At 41.7% G+C, this 14,817-nt stretch overlaps 1 protein-coding gene across 2 annotated transcripts in view; it reads right to left on the minus strand.

Annotated features, from left to right (window-relative positions):
* Window positions 1-11,088, minus strand: part of LOC129190764 (cell adhesion molecule DSCAM-like) — a 130,130-nt gene extending 119,042 nt beyond the window's left edge. The window contains exon 1 of one of the 2 annotated variants that reach the window (XM_054793278.1): window positions 10,461-11,088. In XM_054793278.1, the coding sequence (XP_054649253.1) occupies window positions 10,461-10,503 (43 nt within the window). In that variant the 5' untranslated portion in view covers window positions 10,504-11,088. The remainder of the gene's footprint in view (window positions 1-10,460) is intronic. The other variant, XM_054793276.1, reaches the window with a different exon arrangement.
* Between the last annotated feature and the right edge of the window lie 3,729 nt (window positions 11,089-14,817).

Genomic DNA, 14,817 nt, shown 5'->3' on the forward strand with positions numbered 1-14,817 from the left:
TTGAATGAATCAAGTTTTAATTTCAGCCTCTGATCAAACATAATTAGCATATTCAGACAGTGCAATACATAATCCGGGCTACAGTCTATTGGGAGGCTTCAAGTGTAAACGGTTCCATGTTTCTGGGGGCCACATGATTCCCTTTTGTGGTGGGTAAATGCATCACATTCTTTATATTTATTACTTTTTATTCCATTGCTGTTGCTGTTGTGTTGCTTTTCCATGCACAGGAGACACTCAGCTTCGAAATGGTACAAAAGTCAGAGAAAATACAAAGTCACGAGAAAAGTTAACAAACAACAACAATGGAGGAGGACAAGTGTCTCCTGCACTTACAGAGACAGATCGTATCCAAGAGGAGACTGAGGGCCACCCTGCAGCAAAGTGGGGACTGTGGAGTGTAATACTGCACCATCCGGAACAAATATCAACGTCACAATATATTGTATCATTCACTTTCAAACTGCATGCATCCTGTGGCAGCGCTTCGTGACGCCCACCCCTGGTCGCTCTCCGGCCATCTGAACATTTCAGGTATCAACTTATTGCCACCCCAGTTTCAATACTCTTGTCTTTGGATGATTTGGGGACAATTTATATTTATTTTGCTAAACATCGCAAGACGTTTTCATTGAATTTTTATGTCGCACTTGAATGAATCATGTTTTTCTTGCTAACAAATAATGTATAATAATAAATGTTGCAGAAATAACAAACAAATGCATCTGTGTTTTTTCAGTCTATTAAATTATGGAATTATTTAATTCCATATTGACTGTTTTTGTATACCTTTTATAATTACATGAATTATGAAAAATGTTTTGATTGTTTTTTATTTGTTTACATCTTCTTTGAATATGTTTATATATTAAATATATTTATATAAATTCACATAACTATACATTTATATAATATTTGATTTCATAATCATTTGCGTTATTTTTTAATAATTTCTATTCAATTCTATGACTTTTATTTGTTGAATGTGTTTGTACAAGCAAACATCGGCATGCATCGTATCTGATTTTGGTCCAAGATATATTATTGGAGTATTGGAGTATTGCTGTACTGTGACATTACCTAAAGATTCAAGATTCAAGATTCAAGAGAGTTTTATTGTCATGTGCATGGTAAAACAGCAGTTATACCATGCAATGAAAATCTTATTCTGTTCATTCTCCCAAGAAAAGAAAGAAAACAAATGAAAGAATAAGAACATAAGAAACATAAACACATAAACATATATACCAATAAATTAAGCAACAACAACAGACGAGACATTAATACAAGTAAATAATACAAATAAATAAATAAATAAAGTGCTATGAGTGTGTGCGTGTGTTGCGTGCGGCGTGTGCGAGTGCTTCGTTGAGGAGCCTGATGGCCTGTGGGTAAAAACTGTTTGCCAGCCTTGTGGTCCTGGACTTCAAACTCCTGTAGCGTCTGCCTGACGGTAGGAGTGTGAATAGTGAGTGTTGTGGATGTGTGCTGTCCTTGATGAGGTTGTGTGTTCTTCGTAGGACTCTAGATTTATAAATGTCTTGCAGTGTGGGGAGGGCTGCCCCAACAATGTTCTGTGAGGTCTTGATCACCCGCTGGAGTGCCTTCCTATCACGTGTTGTACAGTTACCGTACCAAACAGTGATGGAGGCGGTAAGGACACTTTCGATAGTGCATCTGTAGAAGCAACTCAGGATTGTGGTGGACATGCCAAATTTCCTCAGTCTTCTCAGGAAGTACAGTCTCCTTTGGGACTTCTTCAGAATTTGTTGGGTGTTGTGAGACCAGGTGAGGTCCTCGCTGATGTGTGTGCCAAGGAACTTGAAGGTTTTCACCCTCTCCACCTCAGTCTCATCAATAAACAGGGGTCTATGCGGCTCCTTTTCCCTTGTTCTTGGGTCGATGATCATCTCTTTAGTCTTATCTGTATTGAGAAGGAGATTGTTATCACGACACCAAGCTATGAGGTCCGCCACCTCTCTTCTGTATGATGTTTCAACACCACCAGTGATCAGTCCGATGACTGTAGTGTCATCTGCAAATTTAATGATGCTGGTGTTGTTCTGGGAGGCCACGCAATCGTAGGTGAAGAGCGTGTAGAGGAGTGGACTCAGCACACACCCCTGTGGGGTCCCAGTGCTCACAATTCTTGAGCTGGATGTGCGGTTGTGGACTCTGACTGACTGGGGCCTGCCTGTGAGAAAGTTAAACACCCAGTTACAGAGGGAGGGAGACAGGCCAAGTGTGAGGAGCTTATCTGTGAGTTTGTGGGGGCTGACTGTATTGAATGCAGAGCTATAGTCTATAAATAGCATTCTGACGTATGTGTCCTGGCCCTGTAGGTGAGAAAGGGCTGTGTGGATGGCAGTGTTGACTGCATCATCCGTGGACCGGTTCTGGCGATATGCAAACTGTAGAGGGTCCACGGTTGCCGCCGGGATGCTCTTTTTGATGTGGGTCATGACTAATCTTTCAAAGCACTTCATAACAATAGGAGTGAGTGCTATAGGGCGATAGTCATTCAAGCAGGTCACGTTGCTCTTCTTGGGTACGGGCACTATGGTGGTGGACTTAAAGCAGGTCGGTACAGATGCTTGTGCAAGCGACAGGTTAAATATGTCATATGTTAATATATGTTATGTACGTAAATATGTTAAATATGTTAAATACCACAATAGTATAGCAACGAGAAGGAACATTAGAATACCGGCTGATGAGTTACTGCAGCAGCACACCACAAATATGCAGAAGAGGTCAGGGAAATCGAGGAATACCACAAAGTGCAAAGATTATTGACAATGCACTCAGTCTCACACCAGGCAAGGAGAGATCAATGATCAGCCTGGATGGACATAAATCAGCCCCCTTCCCGAACCCCCGGCCCACCCTACTGCATGTCACACCCGCTCAGCTCCCTAATTTTAGTGGTAGCACACCTGCACACACAAGAACACGCACAACCCCAATAGGATGATGGTGTATTCTTTTAAAAATGGCGAGTTAAAAATAACTGGTGGCGACTCAGGCGTTAAATCTTAGCATCAATGCCAGGCTTTAAAAATAGAGAGCAGTGTCACCCATTTGTCTTTGTGTCACTCTACCTATCCACCCTGGCCTCCTTCACTACCCTGCACTGTGGACCATCACACACCCAAGCAATGGAATAGAACACGCATGCAGATGGAAAATATCCAAAGTGTAAGGTGAAAGAAGGACAAGGTGCGCTACGTGTGACGGTAGACATGTAGCAGCACACCGGGCACGTGCGTTCCACACCCAGGCCTGAGATCCATTCAGCTTGTGTGGAGTAGAAAGCCTCGCTGCTGGCCCTGCCTGGTACATGGAGGACTGGATTAGAGGCAGTATTTATGAGGTCCGGCTCCAATGTTTGTCTTGGTGGGTGATGGATGGCAAAGTCATCACACTTCAACCACCTGTCCTATACGAAGAACAAAAGCTCTGCTGGGGCACACGCGCACACCACAAGGACTGCAAACAACGTGAGCATAGTCTTATTTTACCCGATTCTTGACATTTGGAACCTTAAATTTGGTATTTCATGTACACGAGCCACGGGATATTCCACATCCACGTGAATTGTTAAAGGTCCCCTATTACGCAAAATGGACTTACTATTGGTGTTCTAGCAGTAATATGTGTCCCTATGTGTCTATCATCTCCCTTACTTGTTTGCTTCACTTTTGAGAGACTTTCAAGCAGCTGTCTTTGAAGTTGCGGCTTTTCGTGACATTATGATAGAAAAAAACCTGATGGACATCCTCATCGACGTGATGCAGGCTCAGACTTGCCGATAGCGATAAAGTCGCCCTGTGTAAACACCCACCACCTTATGGTGGACAGCTCTGTAAAAAAAAAAAAAAAAGGCTTTGCAACACATCTTAAAATAAAGTCTCATCAGGTAGCTACAGACAAGGGATCTGTAAGTTAGAACATTTTGGTATTTTTGCTATTAAAATATGAGTGTAATGTGTCCTTTCCCATTGGGTGAAAGTACATTTGTATGATTTCAAGTATAATTTTTAGGAATCCATTATGGGAAAAATGAGCAATTGTTTTCACTTTCAGCTTTCCCCGGTCAGGGGTCGCCACAGCTGTAACGTGCTGTGTTGGTCTGGACTCCAGATGCAGAGGGCGTGAGGTACTTACAGTTACAGTCTCTTTAATGATTGCACACAGTACAGCAAAGCCGACAAAGGAGGGAGTTGTCCCGCCTCCATCTGGAGCAAGGACCTCTTAAAACAAGAACAACACAAAGAGGTGGAGAAGGAAAGGAGGGGCATACGTGAGACGTAACAGCGAGTCAATTGCACGAATGCGTTTCTCGATTAGTTTTTACGCCGGATGCCCTTCCTGACGCAACCGTGACGGGGAATCAAGCCCGTGTCACAAAAGGCAGAAGCATCTACCGTTACAGCACCATGGATTAATCAATTCATCTATTAATTGTATTTTTTTGTTTATTTGATCTTTATTCGGATGGGGAATTCTAATAGCAGAGAATTCTATTTTATTGCTTCACGATGTAATTAAAAGTCAATAATCGATTCATTTTCTGTCCGCTTTAGGGTCACGGGTGTGTGGGAGCTTATCCCATCTGACTTCGGGCAAGAGTAGCCGACCAATCACAGGGCATATACAGTATAGGCTATGTTCACACTGCAGGTCAATTCCATGTTTGTTGTTCACGTGTGACCTGAATTTGATTTTCTTTGTTGTTGTTTTCGTGTTCGTCGTGTGAACAGTGCAGTCCGATTTTTTCAAATGCGACCCAGGCTGCGTTTTGGTGGCATATGCTGCCAATATTGTTGTTGGGTGGCACATACTGTATATCCAATCTATACGTCACCCAAAGGTGTGCTTTGGCGTGGGAGATTTGGGGTAGGGTACGCACAGATGTAGGCTCAACTTGTTTTTGTCACACGAAAATTATTTTAAAAATCTGTGTCAGAGAAGCAATGTCTCACCGCTCCTGACTTTGACACCCATCCTCCCACACGCTCCTCAAAACAGACGTCTCAAACTGCCATACCCAAAAGTCTTGCCCTCTGTCTCCTCCTCATGTTGAAGGAACTGTGGAATCCTGTTGCACAGAATGCTGGAAATCACAAAGCAACCAAGGAGACCACAAATTGGGGCAATGTTTACTCCCGTAAACACACGTGTTTTGTGCACATGCGCATCACTTGCAAGTTAGGGTCAGGGTTAGGGTGAGTTAGGGGTAGAGGTAAGGGTTAGGGTTACGGTTAGAGGTTAGGGTTAGGGTTAGGGTTAGGGTTAGGGTTAGAGGTTAAGGTTAGAGGTTAGAGGTTAAGGTTAGGTTTAGGGTTGGATTAGGGTTAAGGTTAGAGGTTAGAGGTTAAGGTTAGGGTAAGCATCTAATGACGTGTTTTGTGCGCATGCGCATCACCTGCAAGTCGCATTTTTTGGATAACGTGAGCAATACTCAATGCGAAAGTAGCTATGGGAAAACAAGCATTCACACGTACGGACAATTTTGAGTCTCCAATTTACCTAACTTGCGTGTTTTTGTGATGTAGGAGGAAGGCAGAGTCCCGGAGCCCAAAAGGAAACTTGAATCCTCCACCTCCTGACCGAGATGGCAACGACATTAAGCCACAATCAACACACACAATTCTTCATGATCAACGAATCTGAATTCAAAATGTGAGTTCAATTTGTCACAAGTGGGAAAATCAAAAAGGCAGGCTTCTTTTGCAAGCCAATCGCTGTTAGCACTTTAGCACAGTGCCGATAAAGGTCTTCTTTCTCAGCTTGAACAAAAAAGGTGCATTTCCAACAGTATCTCCACTAAAGTACCTGCGTGCAGCACAGCACCGTAATATGACAAGTCACTTTGACAGGTGCTGAGCAAATTAAAAGCGTCCTCTCAGCAGAGAAGCCCATCTGAAGCGGGGGAACTGGGAAACCCCCGCCAGATGTAGTACAACCTCGCTTTGCACGCTTGATCAAACACCTACATCTGGGTGCTGAGGGGCTTTTCTGCCTCGGCGTCTTTCCCCCCGCCGCAGATGCTAAATGATATCGTTAACATTTTAATGCAAGAGACATTTACACGCCGGCTTGTGCAATTACACCCCCGTATAGCGGGAATCCAGACAGACACACTGTGTGATCGGTAATTAGATTTTGCACTGGATGAAGCACGCGCAGGCCAGAGCTTGCACCTAATTAGAGCGCTAGACGGGCTCGAGGAGGTACAGTAGAGTAGCCCTCATTATCCGACTAGTACAGCAGAGATATCAATTATGATCACACAGCCATTACCTAGCATTAGTAGCCGGAGTCCCAACAACCCTCTCCCAACACACAAGTGAGCTAATGAGTTAAGTGGGTCGGTATACTTAAACCAGCCCATTAGATATTCACATCTACCACTTGACTGTGTGCTTTTAGCGCCTAATTAAATTTTGTGTGTTGTGATATCATTGCTGCAATCAACTTGCAATTATTTGCAAGTCAACACTGGTAATGTTGGGACAGTAAAGCTGCTCACTTTATTACTTTATGACTGCAGTCATTTTTCTCCACAGTTCTGTCCATTTGGACTCTCATCATTCTCTATCACCCTGCTGCTCGGCCCTTTCTACCCACGGCCAAATCTCATCCATCCATCCAGCCCAGTCCCGGCCAGTGTTTCAAGATCGCTAATATGGGGTCAGGACAAAATTGGCTCATTTATTCTACTGTAAGCTAGGGTGAGAGCTTCCTGATTTCCTGATAGTTTTGTTCTAGGAAAATGTCAGAGATTATTGAGATAAAATTGCATGATCCCCTTGACTGTTACATTATCGAACACATGCGTGATTAAGTCATTCAACATCGGATTCATTTTGCATGCATGGCTCCATTTCACCACTGCTACTCTTTGCAATGGGAATCTAAAGAGACCATTTTAGCTTGATACTGTTTTGCCTTGAGGCAGCTCTCAGGGAAATATCTGCTGTTTCCTATCATGTAGCCTATTGACGACTGAATTCAAGATTCAAGATTCAAGAGTTTTATTGTCATATGCACAGTAAAACAGGCAGTTCAGCTATGCAATGAAATTCTTGTTCCGTTCATTCTCCCAAAAAGAAAGAAAACACAAGAAAAAGAATATGAACATAAGAAACATTAATACCAATAAATTAAGCAACAACAACAGAAGAGACATGAATACCAACATGAATGGCACCACGAGGAGACAAGCAATAAACATGCAATATCTACCACTACTTTTAAGACCAGACCTTCATGCTCACTTTGGATTGTCTGATGTGATGACCTATATTGACCGCAAACACCTGAAAGTGAGCTTTAAATAATACAATTTTATTGTAGACTTTCACCATTTATTTATTATGTGGTCGCTGTCCAATGGAAATATTTCTCTGTAAATGTTGTAGTTACTTTTGTTTGTTTTTAACCATTAAAAAATGACAAAAATCTTCTCTTATGGAGTTGTCTGCTTTTTATGCATATCTCCAATGTGACTTTGTATTTAACAATAAAAACAACAACAAATATATTTGTATAGAAAGAATCTCACAAAATATTGGAGATGCACGCAATACATTTCTCCAAATGTGATTTGTTTTTTTCAGTTCAAAAAATTACAAAAACATTTAGAGATTCAATCTGTGCTTTTATTGGCCATTGTTTTGGATTGTGACTGTCACTGGAAAAGCACTTATGTCCAATTAATGTGTTTTTTTTAATCATAAAAACAAACAAATATTCATATAAAAAGACAACGACGTGTGATGTAGTTTTCTGTTTTTAAGTGAAAAAATGACACAAATCCTCACATTTGGAGATTCGTGCTTTTCCTTGAACGTTGTGGTGGATTGCGACTGTCACTTGAAAAGCACGTGTGTCCAACTTTTATGAGTTGAGTTTTCTCTTTGATCATAAAAGCAACAGAGTAGTGCAATATATGCATAAAAAGAAATACTTTTATGTGCTTTTAAACACTTTAAGGTGAAAAAATGACAAAAATCCTAACATTTGGAGATGAATGCTTTTCATGGGGCTTTGCATTGCATTCTGACTCACTTGAAAAGGATGCATATGCAACATTTGTGAGTTTACATTTTTTTAATCATAAAAACAACAAAAAAACCCACATTTGGGGATGCATGCTTTTCACTTGACAAGTGGCGACATATTTAACAATTCGGGTATGTTCTTATTTGACATTACAACCAAGTCTGTGCAATAGCAGACATACAAGTGCTGACTGTAAATGTATTTAGAAGATTTTTAGCATCCAGTATGTACTCGTAAATGTACAAGCACATCATCTTACCACTCACTATATTGAGGAACGGGGGCGTCAGATTTTATTCAGGCTTCTGACTTGCTGAAATGTGCTTGACCACCAACAACTGTCGACAGAAATGTTTTTAAAACCCTGTTGCGTGTGCTAATCTTCTGACCATGGAAGTAGGAAAATGCACGTTTGTAATTAGGACTACTGGCGTACGTGTGGAAGTAGACTGAGTGTACTCTCTGAGGGTTAAAGACACACAAACATGGCAAAGATGATCTTGAGTTGTTGCTTGTCCCCGTCACTTTGAAATGATTGTGTTTTCAGTGCATATTTGCAAGTATTTGGGGATGGAAACATGCTGTACTTGGAAGAGGTTTTGCAAAAATAGGAATCTTGTCAATGTGGTTGCCGTGGATTTTCCCGGGCTTCTGAGTGGCTGAATAGCGTGTTGTCATATAGACAAAGGTGTTTTTTTTAATGGCTCAGATATGTGTTTTTAAAAATACCTGGGGAAGCGTGGATTTAGCTTAAGACCCCCAAAAAAGGACAACGAAATGACTTCAATGTTGTATGACAACAACATTGTCATTTCTGATGCGGGCTCCTAATCTGACGTCCAGTCACTTTCATCATAGACAAAAGCTGCTGCCATTTTGCAAGGATGTCGTCCTGAAGGTGTATTACCCAGCAAAGACCGTCCCAGGATGCAGTGCAGAAAGTGGCAAACAATCACCAGCACACAAACCAAGAACCGCCTCCCTTTGCTGGGTTGCTTTTTTTTTTTTGCTGCACGACAACCACCGTAAAATGTTGTACATACGCCTTCTTACGACGGATGTTTTCGGACACCCGTTGAGCAGGTTACCATAGAGACAGGCCAGCGAGAATGTGATAGGCCCTAACTCTGAAACAGCAAGAATTGTCTAAATCCAATCACGGTGCAGCCTCCTGTCTACAAGGTCATTCATTCAGTGGGCCAGAGAACACCTCACTTTGCAGCTAATCAACAACAGCTCATGAAGCCGAAGACAAATCGAATGAAAGACAAACAGCAACAATGACGGTGTGACGTCTACACTCATGGCTGTCTTGTTCCTATCAGCTCCTCACGCAATAAAACAATCACAGTCCGGCCATTATGATTAATAAGGAGTCCTTATTGTTCTTTTATGGCTTTCTGCTGTACCATTTTACACAGAGATAGTAGCAATTAATGGGAAAGAAAAGGGCGATGCCGACACCAAAATCCATTCCAAAGCTTTCATTTATCGTCCCAGGCAGAAGAGAAAATCCATTTTAGGGAAACACCGTCTCCTCCACGCAGCTTAGACTTATTCATGTACCAAATTTGTACTTTCAGCTTCTTCTTGACCCTCCATTTTGATTGTGTGAACGTTGTCGACCCTCTGAGACATTTTCCTGCTCTCTTCTTCCCTTCGGCGACCCTGTCTTTTCGTACACACCCAGCAGCCATAATCCTTCCTTCCTTTTACAGCTGATAAGCCAGAAACCGTGTTATCTTTCTCCTATTGATTGTGGAAATGAAAATTCACGACGCAAATACGTGCACGTGTGTGTGTGTGTGTGTGTGTGTGTGTGTATGTGCACCGGTGCCATTTAGCTCATGCAAATATTACCAAAAAAAACATACGCAAAGCTGTATTTGAATGAGAGGTAGGTTTTGTTATTTGATTGGAAAAATGCTTTGCGTATTTTCAAGCAGGCCAAAAAAACATTCAATTTCAAATTTGTGGGATTATCGATACACTTTTGTGCAGGAATTCAGACATGGCAGCCATTTGACACGAGGAATTTGTTGCACATCATTTTAAACCAGGATTGCACTACGAACTTGAGGAAATAAGCTCAAGGAAGGAGAGCGGCCATTCATCATTCATGTCGTCATCCTATCATGCATGTCAGCGATTACTCGGGGCCGCTGACACAATAGGTCTTTCTTTTTTAAATACACAATTTGAATGCAAATGACCACAATAAAATATAAGACAGATTGAATATTTTCAAGGGTTCATAAATAATAAATAATGCACCTTTATCAGCCATGCTAAATCATTTTCAAGTGGGTCACAGGTGAGCCCCATCCTCCCCTCACATGTTTGTGTAACATGCACATCTTCACTAGAGCAAGAAAGGCTGAGAAGCTTACCATTCAAGATGCTGTGGAACAAGGTGAAAGCCAATATCCACATGCCCTGCTCCGTTCAAGCCCCCCCAACAGCTATGCTTCTTTCTCCTCACACCGCTGATGCCTTCCTGGGCTTTTCTGGCCGATGCTCAACATTTGTTGCTCCAAGTCCCTCACTTTAGGAAAAAAAAATCTTCTCCTTGTGACTTTTTTGTGTTCCCACTTCACTGGAGCCCTCACTTTGGAGCATCAATGAGGGCGGCTGGGGGCTGATTGTCTTGGGGAGAGCTGTGCGCACTCTCTCCTCTGCTCCGCGCCTTGCTGCTTCTCAAAAAGGATGCTGGGGAGGGGGTGAAGCCCAGGTGTGTGTGTGTGTGTGTGTGTGTGTGTGTGTGTGTGTGCGTGCGTGTGTGTGTGTGTGATGCTGAGTCAGAGTCGAACAGATTCTCAAAGAATAGAATGCCACACCTGCCTTGTTTTAATATTTTAAAAAAAGAAAGTCAGGCAGTTTTGTTGAAGGGACTCCAAAGTCAAAGCATCTTCATCGCTTCCGTGCGTCCAGCAAGAGGCGAGCAAGCGCATCTTTCATCCCCCGCTGCCGCTCGGCTCTTCTATAATCCACCACACGGACTGTGGGAGCATAAAGCCCCCCGTACACCCCCCTCCACACTTCTCACTGCCCCTGCAGACGCTTTAATTCCTCATTGCCTTAAAGGAGCAGAGGCGGATGCCGGTCGTGTCCTGGGGGCAACACGCCGCTGGAGACTTTATTTGCTTTAACGACAGGCGGGTTGGGGGGGCTGCAACCTCCACATTAGGGTTGAACTGGTGTGGATTGTCATGCGGAAGGTTTTTGTAATTAGTGTTTGAATCAAACCAATATTTCATCCACGGCACTTTACTGGCGCTGGCAGATAGGAATTCATCGGTCACATGATCCAAACCTTTTGTACAGACACCACGCTGGGGGTTCACTTTGATGCTAAGAAACACTAAAACTGCCTGCATCATCTCAGCTTTGTGTGACATTTGACAGTGTAATTTTACCATGAACTTTTTCTCCTTACATTGTACGGTTTTTTTTGCTTCCTTTGCCTTTTTGTTGTTTTTAAAATTTACACTAAAAAACATTTTAACTTCTCGTAATATGACTTTATATTTTATTTTTTTTATTTTATACTTTATTTATAATATTACAACTTTAAAAATGTCATCAATTCTTCAATATTTCAACATTATGCATCTAAAATTACTGCAAAACTATTCTCAGAAGATTTTAATCCTCTCTACTATGAATTTATTCTCCCATATTTTGACTTTCCTCTTACATAAGCTTCAGCTATCAGCTTTTTTTCCATTTTTGCTGTTGTTGTTTTTTCTTGTTTAACTCCTTCAATCCCAGTCAATTTCAAATGACAGCCCCTTCAGTACCTTTTTTGGCTGAAATATTGTGTTCTACGGCTATGTAAACATGGAACTACCAAAGGAATAGTCATGTGGAATAGAGAATGAGATGCAGACGTTCTTTCTCAGAAAAAAGTTTGTTTTTCCTTTGTTTAGTAATCAGTGGTAGAACGTTGAAGGTAAGTTTCAGGAATTATCCGCTCCCCACTGGAAAAGGGACAAAACCAGCATTTTGTCAAAAGATACTTTTCAAGCATAACTTTCACACAAATATTTTTTGCTTTTGTGACAGCGGAAACATATAAACAACTATGCCAACATAAACAACACAAATATTTGTTTGCTTTACATGAAAATAAGCATTTATTTACAAATATAACACCATTGGCACATTTGGACCTGAACTATGTGCGTGCATGTGCGTGCGCGTGTGTGCAAGCATACACAAAAACAGTCTCAGAGAAGCGACAGACAATTTGGAGCCATTGTGTGGTTATGGCAACGCAAGTTAGTAGCTAAACTTTGCCAAATCACTATCAGTAGCTGAGAAGAAACATAAGTGTTACGTGGGACGTGGCTTGCAATGGTGGAGCAGTAAGAGGGCGGAATACACACATTCAAAAGCTAGTGCCCCCCATGCAGGACCAAACCATAGCAGGGGGGCAAGCTATGCTGTTTTAATTTGATTATAATCATTATCACCAAATTAAAGGCAAAATCACAAAATGAGTCAGAGTTCTAGAAACATTTCAAGTAAAAGTATCAGTATCAGTATTGGCAATGCTGGGCCTGTATTCACTAGTATCGGAACAAATATCCACGAATATCCAAGATATTCACTAATTTGGTGTAATGTATCGCACCGCCCCTGCTCACCAAGCATCCTGGGACATGTAGTATCATGTACCTGATAGCATTCTTTTGAATAAGACATATCTTCTTCTTATGAAGGAAAAAAGACCATTCCAGAGACTAGCAATGCATACGCCTTTTTTTGTATTGCAATTTTGATTCTTGTCTCTATTTTTAATTCACTATTATTGCACAGTTTTCATTTTAATTCCTGTTTTCCTTCTGCACCAATGTTCCAAAGAACATGTCATGTTCAACCTTGCTTCTTATTTTTGATTTAACGGTGTAAACGGGGCTCTATCAAGATGCTTTTCCTCTCTCAAATGACCCAGCGTGCAGAATAAAAATGTAGAAATGCACAATATAAATCAATTCTAAAATTTGAAAAGGCATACAACCTACAACCAGTGCAAATACAGCATAACAGAAGTAATACTATTGAGTGAAAGCTACCAGACAGTGAAAAACACTATAACAAAGGATGAGTAATACTGAATGTGCTCGTGCAAATGTTATATAATTAGGGACCAATATTATCGGTCCGATATTTGCATAAAAATGTAATATTGGTCAATCGGTATCGGGATTTTCCCCTATAATGAAAGCCAGTAAGAAACATAATGCTGTAGTATATAGGCCTCAGGGCTCCCGTATTTTCATGAAACCGTCTCTCAAGCATGTAAACAACCGTAGGTGGCTAGCAGCAAACTAGCTCGCTCCTTCCATCCATCCGTTCATTCATCCATTTCTGTGCCGCTTATCCTCACTAGTAGGAAATGACAATTCCAGGAAGTTAGCGACGGTAAAATCTGACACTGTGTGTACGCGCTCGATTAGGAGAGTCCGTGAAAATGTTGCTTTTTCATATGATAACGGGTGTATTTTCATTCTTATACATGTTTGTTCGGTAGATTACTTCTTCCTCTTCAATTTTGTATCAGATTTTTACTGAGTGTTGGACTACATTGACTCATACGAGTGCTTTGCAAGTCAAGTCCAACTTTAAGCCTTTGAAAATCATGGATCGGAGCTTCAGGACAAGATAGAAGGTATGTAGGATATAATTTCACTTAAACATGTACAGTATCTGCAGATTAAATTTCATCCAACTCTGATGGTGCAAAATATGTTAATGTTGGCCCAAACTTGGATTGCAAGTATTTTACAATGTTGTTTAGAGCCACGATGAGAAAAGCTAATTGCTGATGCTGTGTCCATTAGCTTCACTATCAGATATGTCTTAATTCCAAGACGGGAGATATGTGATGTAAAACATATCGCTATGGGAAATTGGGAGTTGGACAACATCGACATATCGGCTATCGGCAGAAAAGCCAATATCGGACATCCCTATAGATGTAAAAGGGTGGAGTCAATGTGGTCGATATGACAGTTTAAAGCAGGTAAGGGCATCCAAAGACACATTTTAGATGATGTCCTTTTACATTTCAATATTTAATTGCAACACAATGGAGGAAAAGTGTAAGGCAAGTTTAACTCATTCAATTCCGCAGGAATAAAGTAGAAAAACTGCGTCAATGCTTGCAGATAATACAGGCTGAAAAGCATCCCCCCGCCCCTGAGGCAAATGCATCATGCTCACATGCGTGCGCCACACCGCCTCCCCTGAAACCCCATAATCCAGCCAGCACCAGCGACGCCACTGCCCCTCCATTTTAATGCCTGCCTTCAAGTCAAGGGTGTGTGGAGCTGCAGCAGCCGTGGAAGCCTGTGGGGCCTGTCCACAGAGCCCACTTCTGCTGGATGTGATATTACCAGAAGGGTAGAACGTCTGCATCTCATTCTCTATTCCACATGACAGAATTACGGAGAGTCGTGTTTATTTTCCGCAGGATGTTCACTCTTCTTTTATCTTACTTTTAAGGCTAAGGCAAGGATAAACAGAAACAAAAGCAGCATTTCGGTCCTTGGGAACGTGCCTAACGCCGTTCCACTGAACCACAACACATATTCACAGCTGCACTATTCAACATGTCCGAAAAAGAGTAGGAAGAAGCAGAGCTTATTTCAGCTTTGAACCCGCCCCTTCTCCGTGTCTCAGCAGTTACTGATAGTCTGTTCACTACCTGCGTATGCCAGGTTACCATATTTTTAATAGTGC

Source organism: Dunckerocampus dactyliophorus, chromosome 12 (genome assembly GCF_027744805.1).
Source record: "Dunckerocampus dactyliophorus isolate RoL2022-P2 chromosome 12, RoL_Ddac_1.1, whole genome shotgun sequence".
In the NCBI taxonomy this organism is placed as follows: Eukaryota; Metazoa; Chordata; class Actinopteri; order Syngnathiformes; family Syngnathidae; genus Dunckerocampus; species Dunckerocampus dactyliophorus.